General features: G+C 41.5%; 1 protein-coding gene across 3 annotated transcripts in view; it reads right to left on the reverse strand.

Moving 5' to 3' along the window:
- Positions 1 to 17,539, reverse strand: part of cmip (c-Maf inducing protein) — a 235,850-nt gene that overhangs the window by 2,588 nt on the left and 215,723 nt on the right. For all 3 annotated transcript variants that reach the window (XM_068049180.1, XM_068049181.1, XM_068049182.1), the window contains exons 15-20: positions 17,181 to 17,297; positions 13,301 to 13,441; positions 12,596 to 12,643; positions 5,280 to 5,426; positions 3,723 to 3,828; positions 766 to 836 (exon numbers count right to left, since the gene is read on the reverse strand). In XM_068049180.1, coding sequence (XP_067905281.1) covers positions 766 to 836; positions 3,723 to 3,828; positions 5,280 to 5,426; positions 12,596 to 12,643; positions 13,301 to 13,441; positions 17,181 to 17,297 — 630 coding nt within the window. The remainder of the gene's footprint in view (positions 1 to 765; positions 837 to 3,722; positions 3,829 to 5,279; positions 5,427 to 12,595; positions 12,644 to 13,300; positions 13,442 to 17,180; positions 17,298 to 17,539) is intronic.

Below are 17,539 nucleotides of genomic sequence, written 5' to 3' on the forward strand. Positions count from 1 at the left end.
GTGATACACACCCTCTCATTGAGCCTCCCACGTCGCTGTCTCGCCCACTATCCTTAATTGGATGGTGAACGCGGGAGGCTGCCTGTTAATTGGCTGACTCCCTTAAGATCACGGTATCGTGTGGACGTCAGACCTGGAAATGGTCCCCACCCGCGATTATTTTCTGTCCAGAAGATTCGGCCCATGTGTCTTAGTTTCAAGCCTCAGTTTTGCTGGAGATATTTCACTTTATTCTTATTTTTTTCCCTCTGGGTGGAGGAAATTTACAGCATCAACTCAAACTATCAATTCTAAACTCATTTCTCTGAATTTGTCTCAAATACCATTAATGTTTTTCCTTTTCAAATAAATATTCATCCAATTCTCTTCTAAATAATATAGTCTCTGACTCACTGACCACTTGAGACACAGCTCTTTTCCCTGTTCGCTCAAGTCCCAGTGGCCTCGTTGCCCTCACTGCAGCATAATTAGCGTGCACTTTCAACAACTTGCCACACAAAAAATTAAGAAACCTGAACATGCAAGGGTAAGTTTAATTAATGGCTTGATGCTGATGGATGGCCTGATACAACACATTATGGCCCACTGATTTCACATCTCCTACTCTTTAGGCAATAGGCTAGATCCTCTCCCTGATACTCACTGAGAACTACCCAGCGCTGCAGGGAAAGGTTTCAATTATAATCCTGCAGATTCTGTTTTTCAATTACCAGGTTAGTAATAATCATAGAATAAATTAATGATACTACTTTGAATAGGTGGTACCTTGAGATCTTCATATGTATCAGCTGACAGTTTAGTGCTGTTCATGTTCAAGCTGCACAGACTTCTCATGGCTGAAAAGGAAAAAGGATTATATTTTCATAAGAATTCTCGATAACAAAACACAACTTTAAAGCTGCAGTGCCCATAGTTAGAACTCATTGACATGCAGATGTCTGTTTAAGAAGCTTTCCTGTCATAAAACCGCTTTCCAAACAGTTTTAAAGATATTTAATCTTTTTCGACAGTCATCAATTTAATTTTAGTGGATTTTCCATACTGGTTCCTCTTTCCTCTTTGTCTCAGGACATTATTGCCAGATAAGACCAAATGAGTTCCTCTTTTCTTTCTCTTCACCATCCTCCACAGAGGGACATGGTTAGTGACCTGATTTCTGACCTTTGTCAATGCCAGTTTAAAAGCAGCCACTAAGAGGTGTGTGAGAGCACCTGGAGGTGACTCCAGTTCCAGCTTTCTCTTCCTTCCTGTGAGAAACCATCTGGTTTCTTTTCAGCACATTCCAATGCAGCACAGATGAGATGAGAACTTAGCATGTGGTGTATATATAATGCCAAAATGCATTCTGTCTCTCACTTTGGGGCTCCAATGTATTGCAGCACCACATGGACATGGAAACTTTGAAACTGTGGCAAATGGATTTCAGTGTAGGCAACTGTGAGGTCACCAATATTGGACTTAAAAAAGGTAAATCAGGGTACTTACTAAATGGTGCAAAGTTAGAAACAGTGGAGGTCCAAAGAAATGTTGTGTTCATGAAAATGTTGTGAACAGGTATGGAAAATAATCAAAAAGGCTAATGGAATGCTGGCCTTTATATTGAGAGGATTAGAATACAAAGTTATGCTACAGCTATACAAAGCACTGGTTAGACCACACCTGAAGTAAAGCATTCAGTTCTGGACATCACACCTTAGGCCTAGGAGGGAGTGCACAGCAGATTTAAAAGATTAAGGGTTGATTTAATTAAAGTTTTCACGATATTAAGGGGAACTGATAGGGTAGATAGAGAGAAACCATTTCTACTGGTCGAGGAATGTAGGACTAGGGGACATATCCTAAATATTAGAGCCAGGCCTTTCAGCAGTGAAGTTAGGAAATATTTCTATACACGAGGGTGGTAGAAGTTTGGAGCTCACTTCTATAAGAGACATTTGATGCTAGATCAATTTTTAATTATAAATCTTAGATTTATAGATTTTTGTTAACCGAAGGTAATGAAGATGGGGCAATGGCGGATATATGGAGTGAGGTCACAGGTCAGCCATGATATCATTGAATGGCAGAACAGGCGTGACAGACTAAATAGCCTACTCCAGTTCCGATGGGCTGAATTTTCCCAGCCTCGTGCTGGTGGGTTTGGAGGCAAGGGTGAGGCCGGGAAGATAGGGGATGCCGTGTTGGGATGGCTCCCCAACGCAGTCCCACCCCTGGGGAACTTTCTTAGAGGTGGGCAATGAGTGGGATGGGCTGCCTGCTCCATGGAGGCTGGCAGCCAATTGAGATGATCAAGGCCCCACTTACGGGCGATTTAGAGGGTTTGCTGGCATTTTGCTACCAGTGGAACGGTCCCTCGCTGCGTGCAGAGGCTGTCATCTAATGGAGACAGCCTGCTTGCAACAGTCCAGGGGGCCATCGGAGCCGGAGGCTCCATGCCCAAAGAGAGGACCACGGGCAGGAAAGGCCGCATTCATGGGGCAAACGATCCACACAGTGGGGTTTCCCCTCCGCTCATAGGGGACTAATGGCTTTCCTCCTTATAATTTTTAATATAAATACTGGTGTCTCCATGTTGAGGCTCCCTTGCAGTCCCTAACCTGCCTCAGCAGCACCCACCTCTCCCAGTGGGGCTCCTGAGGCTCCAGAGCTGTTGGCCCTCTGATTGGGCTTGCAGCATCAAGAGCTCGCCCACCATCCTTAATTAGGAGGCCACTGGCAAGTGCGGTCTCCGAGCCCCCATTTAGCCCTGATGTCAGGGTCCTGAAATCTGTAGAAAATGGGCTCTACGTTTCTGTGCTGGTGAGATCAGGCAGTAAAAACCTAAGGCTTAGGCAATGTTTTCCATATTCAAAGACGTGGATATGTTCCAGCCCACTGAGAATGCTGAAATTTAATTACTACATTTATTGGCTATAATTATCAGTCGATACTTCATCCTTTGCTGCCTCATACCATTCCTGCCAAACCCATTTCTTTGGTAATAAAGTATAAAAGGTTTGAATAAAATGCCTGCGTCAAAATGAGTTGAAATGGAGTAAACTTGTGATAATGAATGATAGGAATTACTAGACTTACTAGACTAGAATTACTAGTTCATCTCCTTCACCTGCTACGATCCTGGTTGCATGACACAATGATAATGGAGTTGTTCATTAAACATAGCATCAATTTCTATCAATTAGTCTACAGTAAGAGCCAGCCATGACATGAGGAAAATTCCAGTGGTGCAGAACTCTAGGACCCAGAAATTCAAAGTCAACTTTTTCCTCCCAATCACTTATTTTGATATGCAATATTTAATATTCACAATGCAGTCAAGGAACCTGCAGCTACCTAGCAAAGTGATATAGCGATGCTCTGTAATGGTTTGATTATAATCAGGTCCCATAGCATTGAACTAAACAATTTTTGCGTTACACTCATGGGATGTTTGTTGCAGCATACCTGAGTGATCACCACTCAATTTCTTAAAAGAAAAAACATAAACTCCCAATTTTTTTTTTACTAGTATGAAGTTAAATAGTGACTACAGTGTCTTGGAATGATGCAAGCCACATTTTCATGTATTTTCATGTAGCTTTGTATGTTAATATTGCTAGGGTCTATCAGCTTCTCCTTGTGTTTCAATTTGAAACCTGCCAATCGATCGGTTTAACACAGACTTTGGATTTCCATTAAGTGAGGTTGAGGATAATGTTGGCGTAGAAACTTGCCATACTTACAGCTAAGTGCGAGGAGGCCCGCATCTGTGACTGGCGTCTCACAAAGATTCAGAACTTGCAGTGACGTAAGGTGCTCTGAAAGAACCCGCAACCCTGCATCACCAAACTGTAAAGAAGGCACAAGTTCAGTAAATAAAACCACTTCATAACATCCTGACCACATCAAATGTCATTCCATAGACTGTTGATTCACTGCAACTTCTTTTGAATTTCCTTTAATGCACACTTGTTCTCTTCATCAGAGATACTTTTTTGTCACGGTATTAAATTATTTCTGTAATATAGATTCTTTAGAAATGAGGCTGAGTTGCGGTACTGTGTGCACGAGATGTTTGAAATACAATATTTCAAACTATTTACACTGTCTAACTTTCTCTATTATCCCCCATAAAAATATTTTTATTATTTTAGAACAAATACTTGTTCAGTACATTATTCCAAACTGTTCAGACTTTACCAGCAACCCACTGAAACAATGCATGGTGGACCGACAGCCAGACCCAGAGCAATAAGGGTACATAATCTTCTCATCTTCAGGCCTATTCTTCCTTCTGAAGTATTTCACTTTTGTTGCTGTTAACTTAGATAGGTTTAGATCTAAAATGGCTAATTAGTTCAAAACGAGTCACAACTCTAACCTGCCCTACTTGCTGGGGAAGTTCAAAAATTCTAGAACAAAGTGACAGCTCTGAATACTGGTCTTGTCTGAAATAATTGAAACATTTCTGTGTTATGCCTTTTACCCAGACCAATGAATTATCGGAAAAACGAGTGACTTTAAAACTAAGAGTATACTTTCAGTCCTCAAAGATAAATGATCTTTGTTAACTCTTTGCTCTGATGATAAATTGTAACGCTGTCATTGGGGTACATTTTAAATATTGGGCGCCCAACTGGCAGAGCACGCCAATCAGTCACATGATCCTGCAGTCAGGAGCCTGACAACCTGCAGGTACAAAGTGGGAATCTCACTGCTGCTCACTGGCTCTTGATCAGGCACAATATTGAGTGGCACTGCGGCTAACCTGGACGACAAGAAACTCTGGCAGAAGGGCATGGGGAAAAATAACGGAGTGGGAACAGGGCATTAGTAGGTGAGTCCACCATCTGCATTATATATCTGTTACAACCCCAGAGGATTGATGATCTACTGATGACTGCCCCCAGTAGCAGTTTCACACAACATAAACAGTGTTACTTCATGGTGATGACTACAATTAAATAAGATCACTGCGCCATCTTTCAGCGTTTTATACATGCTTACAAAATGCTTTATAATCTAATAAAATAGATAGCTCCAGTAAAACAGACTCTCCTTCTCATGTGACTGGTGGATTCAAATTTGATACCACGCATGGCGAATGAATTTGATCTTTAGTTGATACCAAACCGCAAAAGAACAGAGATGAGGAGCAAGCAAAACACTTGCTATATTATTGGGCCCTATGATGAGAAATAATTAATAAAACACTTGCTAGTTTACACCACGATTTCCAAACAAGGAGAACCAGTTTCTTACAGAAGCCATCATTATGAAAAAAAAAACAAGTTGCTCACCTGGGTGGACCATAGGTTTAGCTGTTTAAGAGATGGCAGTTTAATTAATTGTTCTGCACAGGCACTCGTTACATTGGTGAAGGCCAGGCTTAGGTTTTCCAGATTTCCAAAAGACCCTGAGCTGAGAAGTCTGGCGAGGTCTGCATCCTAAAAAAAAATCACAGAGAAGCGCATAAATGTATAACCATTTAAATATGCCAAAGAAGTTCACTTCTGCATATCTTTTGAGCCACTCCCAATTCGGTTTTAGCAGTCACTCACAGTGAAATTAATCTGACCTGCTGATATCTGACTTGAAGAAGGAACTAAAGTTCTTCTTCAGCTACTGGCCCCTGCAGATTTTTACAAAATGTGGAGAGAAGTCTGTTGTAGAGCAATTAACCTATGCAACATTTCATTCTGAAACTCGAGTCATAGTTGGAATTGAGTTTTATGTTTCAGTTCCAGTATTGGTATTCAGGATCGGAATGGCACCAATCCATACACGGATGAATGGTAGTCAATATGAAATGATCATATTAGATTTATTACCCAAGTTTGCCTTTTCCAGAAGAGCTATCATGCGAGATCTACACAAAGGAGTTCTCCAGTTGTATAAAAAAGAAAGGGAAAGAAAGGATTTGTATTTATATAATGCTTTTCAGGACATCTCAATTACAGCCAATCAAATACTTTTTGTTTTGAAGTGCAGTCAATTTTGTAAGGAAATGCAGCAGCCAATTTGGAAACAATAAGGACCCACAAACAGCAATGAGATAAATGTCCAGTTCATCTGTTTTAGTGATGTTGATTAAGGAATAAATATCGGCCAGGACACCAGAAGAATTTCCTTGCTCTTCTATGAATAGTGCCACAGGATGTTTCATGTCCACCTGCGAGAGCAAGGGGGCCTTGGTCTAATGTCCCATCTGAAAAATTGCACCTCTGACTCCCTCAGTACTGTATTGGAGTGCCAGCCTAGATTATGTGCTCAAATGTTTTGGACTGGGACTCGTCCCCACAACGTTCTGACTCAGAGGCAAGAGTGCTATCACTGCACCAAAGCTGACACTTTTTCTCAGATAAGGGAATTTAAGGCAGTGATTATACTGAGATAGTAGTTACAGAATCAATTCTAGCCTGGCTGTGCCTGATTTATACCATCTAGACTTGAACCAAACTCTTAAACAAGAAGAGAGCTTTGCGTATTCATGCTTTTGCACATGTTTAGAAATACTGTCCCACCAGGAAAGCTTCAATTATCTTGAGAGCAGAATGTTTGCTCACGTGCTCAGATTGTTGCCAGTACTGATGTAAATGATACGCTATTTCTTCTATTCTGTAAGAAAGTGAATTGACCTTTTCATCAGTAACATCACCTGACTCTGACCCTGCCTCAGCTCATCTGCTGCTGAAACTCTCCTTTGTTACTCCTAGATTTGACTTTTCCAACACAGTCCTTTTTGGCCTCCCACATTCCACCCTATGTTAATTTGAGGTCATCCTAACTCACACCAAGTCCCGTTCATCCATTACCCTTGTGCTCGCTCACTTATATTGGCGCCCGGTTAAGCAATACTTTGATTTTAAAATTCTCATCCTTGTTTACAAATCCAACCATAACCTCGCCCCTCCCCATCTCTGTAATGTTGTCCAGCCCCACGACCTTCTGAGATATCTGCGCATTCCTGATTTTAATTACTCCACCATTGGTGGCCGTGCCTTCAGTCTAAACTCCAGAATACCCTTCCTAAATCTCTCAGCCGCTCTACCTCGTTGTCCTCTTTTAAGAGGCTCTTTAAAACCTACCTCTTTGACCAAGCTTGTGGTCATCGGCCCCACTATCTCCTTATGTGGTTTGGCATCAAATTTTGTTTTATAACGCTCCTATGAAGCTGCTTGGGATGTTTTACTACATTAAAGTGCAAATAAATGCAAGTTGTTGCTGTTGTTGTAAAACTCCCTTGAAATTCTCATCCTTGTTTTCAAATCCTTCCATGTCCTTGCCTCTCCCTACCTCTGTAATCGCCTCCACCCTCACAACCCTCCAAGATATCTGCGCTTGTTAAAATATGAAGAATTTAAAACAAATGAAAATATTCACTTATCGATATTGTTTTAAAATTGAATGGAGAGGTGTTTTTAAACAAAAAAAATCATGATCGATAGTCTTATTCTTTGACCATTCCTTTGGATAACCAGGGTAGAACAAGTTCACACCTCAATATTTGTTTGCCACAAGTTCAACCTGGGTGTCATTTGGCGCCACTAAGCGATAACTAGGTAAATGTAAATAACTATCAGTTATCTCAGTGTTATGACCAAGTGGGAAGGGGCCTAGGGGTTCCTTCTCAGCCGTTGCCAGGTTTAACCATAACAGGGTTTAATTTTAGAAACACCGTGTTTTTATCACCCCCCCCCCCCCCGCCCCACCTTAGTGAATCCTTGTTCACTGCTCCAATTTTAAGGCAAAGAAATTAGACAGGTTTCCTTAGATTTAAACAAGAAAGGTAGAAGTTTATTAATCTTAAACTCTAATCCAGTTAATGACTATGAATATGCGATGCAACCACGCTAGCATGCATACGCGATAAGTACACACAGATAGAGACAGAAAAAGTAGAAAGAATAAAGGGGAAAAGTTTGAGGCAATATCTGTTAGTTATTTACTGTCCTTTGAGTTCAATGTGGACTCTTTGGTTGCCGTTAAGTCCTGCTATTCGTTGGGGCCCAGTTCACGCTTCAACTTGTTTCGATGTCGGAGTCTTCTTTCTCTTGAGGTTTACATGTCTTCTGTGGGTCTGGTGGCTTGGGAGAAAGGGACAGAGGGACATCTAGGAGAGAGGCTTGCTTGTTCCAGCTTTAATTGCAAACTGTCCTCCCAATTCAAACTGCCCTGTGTCTCATTCAAAAACCTGGATCAGCCGGTCAGTCATGTGACCATCTGGTTTAACCAGTCCTGCCCTTGTGGATTTCAATAATCTCGGTGGGGGGGGGGGGGGGGGGGGGCGCGGGGGTGTAGGACTGTCTCTTGCCCCGACAAGCTGTGGAACCATTTCCCAGCCCAATCTCTGTTTATTGAATCAGTGAGCAATTCTTTTGTCTCTCCAAGCACTGTCTCTTAGTATGCAAATGTTCTTCCAGCCAAGTGTCTGGTGATCTTCAAACAAGTCATTTCTTCACTCCACCAACAGTTTAAAATCAATGGTTCATATGATGAAATTAATATGCCTCATTCTTGGCAGGTGGGGATCTGCATGACATCAGTGATCACACGGAATTCTACTGGTTATATGAATGTTCATATGGTCAGCTAGAGTAACATTTCAAAAATACTCGCTGGATTTTGAAAGGATAGGTATTGGACCCTCAAACTGGAGTTGAGTTTGGAGTTAGCTCTAGGTGAGGTCTAAATTGAAAGTGTCGGAGCCCTAATAGACGATCAAAAGATGATACTGTCACATATCCTACAGCAAGATTTATTGCTATCAACTGACACTATGCACTGGGTCAGTAGTTGATATCCACATCAACAACCTGTAGAGTCTGACCCTACTGCATGCAAATATGACAACTTTTACTCAGAATACACCATAAGTGTGATATTCTGACACAGTTGATCTGCTGTTGCCCGTTCACACATAGACAAGATTGTAACTTGGCAAAATACAATTAAAAATAGTTTTAAAAACATTTTTTTTTAGAAACACCAAGAATCGTCCTACTCGAAGAAACTCCCCTGATGAATTATTCAGTGTGTTACTGAACATACTCACCAGGAAGATCCCAGGTTTGATCTGCAGATTAAGTATGTGCTGACTAAGCTGATCACAAATGGTGTGAAAGTGGGGTCTCTGCAATTGGACACTGAGTTCAGTCATAGTGGCCTTACTGTTCTCTGAGCTCAGATCATCTAACCTGTAATAAAACCCATTGCTATGGAGTGAACAGTCAGTCAGCAATCCCACCTGATTGCTACCCACTCACCACTTCTAAAGAGTGGACATTATTAATGGTAGGTTAATTATGATGTTAAAGATACACAGGTGAAGGGCATTGCTTAATTAAGGACTTTGGATATAAAGAGAGCCTGCTGCGATTTGGAGGGGAGGGTAGGAGGCAGAGATATGTAATGCTGCATTCTGTGAATAAACCGACTATCAAGAAAAGAATCGGTGTCTAGCTTCATTCTTCACCATTTGGCTTAGATCCATTTCACGAACGTCAAGTGAGAAAAGAACCAGGCTTAGCTGCAATCATCATCACATTCAAATAACATGTTCGCAATCACTGCTTAATTTCATGTATGAAAGTTGACCACTTGAGGTAAGCTACCAGAATGAGTCATCTAGCACATGTCCTTGCTTTCAGGAGAGGAGTGGAGACTTCAATCCTCAAACTCCTGCTGCTTGCCTGCCAGTCAGCTGGTACTTAGCTGTTGCAACAACCTCCTGTAACCATAATGGCTGCAGGCACAGTGACTGTACAGTTGGCGCCCTCATTTTATTATTACGTGTATACATTCATATCTCTCTAAATAAAGACAAAGTTAAATTGAAACCATTGATGGCATGTAAAGAATGAGCAATGTGTATTGGAGAAGGATGGAAAATGCACCATTCACATCAGGTAGTCTATATCTCTCATGCCCACAGTACAGACTACATTCAATGTCTCTCTCCGTGTGCATTTTATTCCTCAGTTTGGCCCTCTTTAGCTTATTCAATTGATAGTACTCAGTTATTGTATGGCCAACAGCATAAACACACAAATGCTTTTTATATGACAGTCATTGCAGGAACCAGTCATGCCTTGTGCATGGTTAGAATGGATGACCTTTAAAAGGTCAGATAGGATTCATCTTTCTAAACATCTTTCCTCAATGTCAGCATGATCTGCTTATGGTGCTTATTTGCTGTTGTCAACTATGCTGAGATAAAGGAAGTAAGCCATGGCTCCAGCTTTCTTATGTATATTGCAGTCACTTTAATATATAAAAACATGCAATAACTGGGTATCAAATCAAAAGAGAAAATGCTGTCGGTTATCTTGCTGGTTCTAAATATCTGTAGTTTCACAAAGTACAGCTGACTCAATTAAATCAAAAGTTAAGCAATCTTTCCAAATGTTCTGCTGTCAACCTTTCCACTTTTGCTAATTTTAGCAGAAAAGCTAGTGTCCTATATGTCCGTGTTTAACACTGCTCTCAGTATTCAAACTCTTTCAAAAAGGAATTAACAAATATTGGGGAAAAGTAAAGGGAAAACAAGTATTGATTAATGTTTAGAGAGAGATACAGCACTGAAACAGGCCCTTCGGCCCACCGAGTCTGTGCCGACCATCAACCACCCATTTATACTAATCCTACACTAATCCCATATTCCTACCACATCCCCACCTGTCCCTATATTTCCCTACCACCTACCTATACTAGGGGCAATTTATAATGGCCAATTTACCTACCAACCTGCAAGTTTTTTGGCTTGTGGGAGGAAACCGGAGCACCCGGGGAAAACCCACGCAGACACAGGGAGAACTTGCAAACTCCACACAGGCAGTACCCAGAATTGAACCCGGGTCGCTGGAGCTGTGAGGCTGCAGTGCTAACCACTGTGCCACTGTGCCGCCCCTATTAAGTTCACTAACTCTAGGTTAGAGCTGGCATTAGTGAGCATAATCAATTTGCATTGCCAAAGACAGTTATTTCTCTGTTACTTCTAACAAAGGGTTCTCTGCAATTCTGGAACTCCCTTCCTAACAGCACTGTTGGTGTACCTCCACCCCAAGGACTGTCGCGGTTCAAGAAGGCAGCTCACCACCACCTTCTCAAGGGCAATTAGGGATGGGCAATAAATGCTGGCCTAGCCAGCGACGTCCACATCCCCAGAACAAACAAATAAATAAAGGCCAAAAAGATTCTAAGCTCATCTCTGAACTATGCTGAGTTAGTCAATCTCAGAGAGCAAAGGGGATTCTACAATTTGCCACATTATCCCCAGGCTAGTGAGGAACATTATCCAGGGGGTACCCACTCCAAATTACTGTGCAGTATCATAAAATCATGGGATATTGCAGCATTCAAACTGGCTACTGTTTTTCTCTATATAAGCCATCCAGTCTATTGTCATTCTGCTGCTAGCTCCACATAACCCTCAATATTTTCTAATTTCCTTTGAGATAATTTATGTTCTCTGCTTCAGCAGTTTTTTTTTTATATAGAGATATTTCACAATCTAACCACCATCTGTGTGTAGCTTTTTTATTTCAAATCTCCTCTTTGAAGTGTCAGCTTTAGCTCAGTGGTAGCACTCTCACCTGAGAGGTTATTGGCTCAAGTGCTACTTCAAAGACTTGAGCACATAATGTAGGCTGACACCTCAATACAGAGAGTGTTGCACTGTCGGAGGTGCTGTCTTTCAGATGACGCATTAAACTGATGCCCCGTTTGCCCTCTCTGGGAGCAGGGGCGTTCTCCCTGGTGTTCCGGCCAATATTTATCCCTTAACCAACATCACTATGACAGAAGTAAAAACAGAAAGTGCAGGAAGTACTCAGCAGGTCTGGCAGCATTTGTGAAGAGACAAACAGAGCAAACAGGCTGGATTTTCCCAGCCCTGCAAAGATGGAGTTGGAGGCTGGGAAAAGGGGAGGGGTGCTGGGTAAATAGTGGGGAGCTGCATCAGCACGGCCTTCTGATGCATTGCCACCTCTGGGGGACTTTCCCAGGGGCGGACTGGGAACCGGGTAGGCCACCCACTCCACGGTGGTAGGCAGCTAATTAGTGCATTTTGCGCCAGCCTGGTATTTTACCGACATTGGCGGGGTGCCCCGCCGTGTGCAGAGGCTGCCGGCTCATTCAAGGCAGCCTCCTGGCGGCAGGCCAGGGACCCTCGGAGCAGGAGGCATGCTGCCCCAGTGATGGGGCCGAGGGAATGAAAGGCCTCCATTAACAGTCCTTCGGAGGGGTTTCTCCTCAATATCCTGCATGCTAGTACTCAATGGGAAAGTTCAGACTCTAAAAAGGGCAGTTTATCTAACCCTCCTGGAACGAGACTAACTAACAGGATTGGATCAGCCAAACATTTTACACCCTGTCTGATTTTATTTTCCATGGTGACAGATCAGATCCTGCCACTTTCCCATTGGGCGGGGTAAGTTAAAAGGATCCCACAAGTGATTGATGCTTTATGAGATCAAAGCTGAGATTTGCAAACTGCAGTGAACTCTAATCTAGAAGCAACTAAAACAAAATAGGGAGAGCTTACTTGTGGTTGTATGATGGCACTGGAGTAAAAATAGTCATGTATGGAAAATTGTCAGTTTAAATCCCAACTTACTGTGGATTTGGATGGCAGTGTTAGTCGTGTGGGTCCACCCTTCCTTTGCTGCAACAAAGATAAAGAATTTCACATGAATGAGGGCCATTCATCTGTCAGACACAAATGTATCTCTTTGACCACTAAAGGTATTTTTTACACTCCACTGCTAAACTTCCCCCTCTCTCTCTGTCTGCCTCCCTATTTCCAGAGTATAACTTGTGCCATTTATCAGAATGTGAAATCACATATTTACTTAAAGATGAAGTTTAATTTGGATGTGGTTAAACAATTGTTCAAAAAAATTGTGCTAATTGAGATGAGCAATGTCAGTGATACGAATGACATTTTAGGAATGGAGCTTCAGCATCAGTTGTACCAAGGTCAGACGCAAAGTAAAGTTCTTTCTACTCAGCCCCAAAACCTCAGAAGATAAAACCCAATGCGCCAGTATATCATTTCCATTTGCCAAACCTTCCAGTGATAATTTAGTACTGAATTACAGGCAGTAGAACTCCTCAGAAAGGTTGTCAGAGGGGACCACATACTTCCACAAATAGAGGGCAGTAAGTCAAGGGCATTTTTATACACTTCCCAGCAACAAAATTACTGTGCAGCATTGGGAAAGACACAGCTGCAATCTATCTGCCTGATAGCTAATGGTTGAGATTTTATAGTGGGGACACAAAATATAAAATGGTCAAATAGAAGCTTAATAAAACCTACCAGCTCTTTTAGCTCCCTTTGTCTGTCACAGAGTTGTTCATACATTTTCTTTCCAACATCTGTGCTTTCCAACGTGGAGATAATTTGAAGCTGTGTGTCATTGTTGTCTATGATGTTGTACTCAAGCATCAGACACAGGATCTGGAGTTTATAGAAATTGAAGGAATTGTCGTCAGTTTAAAATGCTTTACCAAAGTGTACCATCTTACTCACCACTGAAATTCCACAGTACATCAGTCTTCCAAACATACAGCGACTTCCTGAAGGTGTCAGCTTTGGTTCAGTGGTTGCACTCTTGCCTCCAAGGCCCTGGATTCAGGCCCCACTCCAGAGACTTGAGTTTATAATCTAGTCTGATGCTTTAGTGTAGTACTGAGGGTGTCAGAGGTGCCATCTTTCTGATCAGACATTAAACTGAGGTCTCATTTGGTGAGGGGGGCGGGGGGAGGTGATCCAAAGTGGGGGTGACCCCAATCTGTTAGCAGCCCATAATTTTTTGTGGTGCTAGAAAGAGCATTCCTGCTCCTTCTGATTCCAGAAAAAACAAATGTTTTCAAAGCTTTGTGGCTTTTTTTCAGTGGTTCTTTTAAGGACCACTGCTAAGGCTATTTAAAATCCACTACAAATGGGAAAAGTTTTCATGGTGCATATGAGTCCGATTTGCATAAATATTCAGCTGAACGCCTGTTTCAGGCAGGTGCCATTGGCAACTAAAAGTCGCCCAATCCAATATGGCGGCCATTGAACGTTAGGTGCAGATCAGACATGAAAAGTTGCCACCTGATTTTGTAAACCTTTCCCTCATTTTATGCCCAAAGGTTGACTTTCATCTGCATTCTTACCACTAAATGCTGGGGAATATGAACACATTCTGCCATTAGGTCATCGGTGACATACTTTTCTGCTTATATACTAATTGATTCCCCATGTGTTGCTCAGGGAAAGTCAGATGACAGGAGTGTTATACCATGTAACATAGAATGCAGAACGAAGGTGGAACTGTATTCCTCTAAAGCCACAAAGACCAATTGTGAAGTGAGCTAAGTCTGGGGCCAATCAACAAGCTGTGCAGGGTAAAGTCAGTGAGAATTTAAATCTCCAACAACAACAACTTTCATTTATATAGAGCCTTTAATGTTATAAAACTTCCCAAGGCACTTCAGAGGAATGTTATCAAATAAAATTTAACACTGAGCCAGGAAGGAAATATGAGGCAGATGACCAAAAGCTTTGTCAAAGAGAGAAATTTAAGGAGCATCTTAAAGGAGGCGAGGTAGAGAAACCGAGAGGTTTAGGGAGGGGATTCCAGAGCTTTGGTGCAAGACAGCTGAAGGCACGGCCACCAATGGTGGAACAGTTAAAATCGGGGGATGCAGAAGAGACCAGAATTGGAGCAGCACAGATGTCTCAGAGGTTTGCAGGGATGAAGGAGATTAGAGAGATAGGGAGGGGTGAGGCCATGGAGGGATTTGAAAATAGTGATGAAAATTTTAAAACTGAGGCATTACTGGACCGGGAGCCAATGCAGGCCAGCGAACACAGGGATGATGGGTGAACAGGACTTGCGAGTTAGAATATCGGCAGCAGAGTTTTGGATGACGTCAAGTTTGTGGAGGGTGGAAGACGTGATGCTGGCCAGTAGAATGTTCGAATAGTTAAGACTAATGGTAACAAAGGCATGGGTGAGGGTTTCAGCACCTGACGAGCTGAGGCAGTAGTGAAGTCAGACGATATTTCAAAAGTTTCAGAAATAGGCAGTCTTGGTGTTGGAACAGATATGTGGTCAGAAGCTCATCTCAGAGTCAAATACAATAACAAGGTTGTGAATTTTCTGGTTCAGACTTCCGGCAGTTGCCAGGGAGAGGTGTGGAGTTGGCAGTTAAGGAACGAAGTTTGTGGTAGGGCTCAAAAACAATGGCTTCAGTCTTCCCAATATTTAGTTTGAGGAAATTTCTGGCAGAAAGTCAGAACCCACGGTGAAATTTGTGGGGGTCCTTGATTTTTTTTTAAAAGTATAATTGCTTGAATTTTTTTTTGAAGGCTGACATTCTGACTAGTATGCTAATAAGGTATTGTCTGGGGTTGTTCCTCTGTACTTTGCAAATGCTGTTTTTTTTCCTCTTTAAAAAAATAGATGTTTCAGAGTAAATTTGCATATGAGCCATTTTCCCAAGTAATATTAACCTAGAATAAACTTGCCTATGATGAAATATAACACAAGGAATGCATCATGATGGATAGGAAATGCATATTAATGTTACATTTTTATTATAAGATAGATAAACAGATATGCAAACAGAGAGACACTGGTATGCTACAGTATGTTTACTAGACCATAGATTTTAAATGTAAACAAAAACAAATTATTTAATATAACTTCAGGACTGCTGTCATTGTAACTTTTACTACTTCAATCAGACGCCGTAAACCCTAGTCCAAGTTTAATAATGGGTGTCCGCAGAGACTTTTTAAAACAGGATTTGACAGCAAGTCATTATAATGAGAGCAACTGCTACTCCTAGTTGTGTCCCCAACTTTCCTTTCGAATTGGAAATTTCAATGACATTCCCTTGAAACGCCAGCTCCTAAGGAGGTCAATGTTTGCATTTTACGTTATATTACCCTTGCATGACCAGTAAGCAAATGATCTTTTTAAACAGTATATAGTACTCTATATATTATTCACAAAAACAAACTCTTGGCAGTGAACTTACTGCTGTGATTCAATCTCTGGGGCGAGCTGAGCTTCACTTGTACAGTTTATTAATGCCATCAGAAACCCTCAACTGAATTGCAACATTTTGATTCACTGCCAGCTACCGATTATAACGTATTTAATGATAGTCTGCCCCAGCTTGGATTTCTACACAGCAACTATTCTGTGGTTACCATATTGTTTTTTTGGGGCCTGAAAATAAAATTGTGTGCAATCTGCAGAAATTTTCTATTATTTCCCTCTGAATATTTGTTGCTTCACATTTGGTTCCAGTAATTGGTTCACTGCCAAACTGTCTAAACAACATTGTAAAGTAAATGTAAGATTTAACTGACAAGCAGATCTTTAGAAATGATACTGTTTTTAAGGGAGATATTTCACTGTAATAGAACTCAAGTCCACAAAGTTTTTCTTCAGATGCAGGCGTAAAATACGCACAAAAGGCAAGTCCCTGTCCCACTCCCACAAAATTTAAGTTAGAAAGTAAAAGAATGTTTATTTTAGTTATTACAGGCTATACACTGTCTAGACATTTGGCCCGATTCAATAACTGACTGTTTGCAAGTCAGACACCGACATTGCGTCTACTCTAAGGAGGTCTACGGGCTCAACTCTTAACTCGAGATTCACACTTGAACGTGAAAATCTGGGAGTGAGTATCACCATTCACCAGCTGGTCTGGAAGCAGAGGACACCAGCTATGATAGTAGGGTGCATCTCTTTCTGAAATGTTCAAAGATGTTTCAATGATTACTGGAATGTGAAGCAACAAATATTCAGAGGGAAATAATAGAAAACTTCTGCCAGGCTGGCCCTGTAAAAACAGTTCTGGATGGATCCATGAAGATATCCTAAGGATAGACTGTCTGGCTCTCTCAAAAAAAAACACAATGACGACTAAGTCGGGGAGAATAAAAAGTGAAGTCGAAATAAATAAAATAAGTCTAGCTTGCAAGTAGCTGATTTCACTGGCCCATCAAAATATTATATATTGTCTTTAAAACAAAGAAAAATTTTATTGGGAATGAAAAGTTTACCGTCCTTTCTAACCATGTTATGAAACAAATGTATACATATGAAATACAATATTGCCTCTGACAACCAAAACAAAATATTGATGCAGCGTGCAGCTAGGATGTAGAGTACATTAATCATGAGGCTTACCTCTACCATTGTTTGGTTTCCTCTCAAAGCCAGCAGCATACAGGGCCCCAGTTTGTTCTCAGCCAGCGATAACAGGAACTTCTTTGTCTTATAGCAGGAACCCATTAAAATGTGCACCTGAGGAGAAAAACAATGTATGACTGCACTTGTATGACAAGCAACACATTACAAAACACACAGACACAGATATTTGCCATTTTCTGGTTTTCAGCGGGACACCATATAATTTAGAGCTAATTAAGCAGCACGATACACTTGTACACGAACATGTGTCATGCAGCAGTAGCTGCTAGTTTGCATTTCTTGCTCCACATGAGAAATTTTAACTCTCAGAAGGGCCTCATCAAAGAGGCACAGGG

The sequence above is a fragment of the Heterodontus francisci genome, chromosome 17 (assembly GCF_036365525.1).
Source record: "Heterodontus francisci isolate sHetFra1 chromosome 17, sHetFra1.hap1, whole genome shotgun sequence".
NCBI classification, from domain to species: domain Eukaryota; kingdom Metazoa; phylum Chordata; class Chondrichthyes; order Heterodontiformes; family Heterodontidae; genus Heterodontus; species Heterodontus francisci.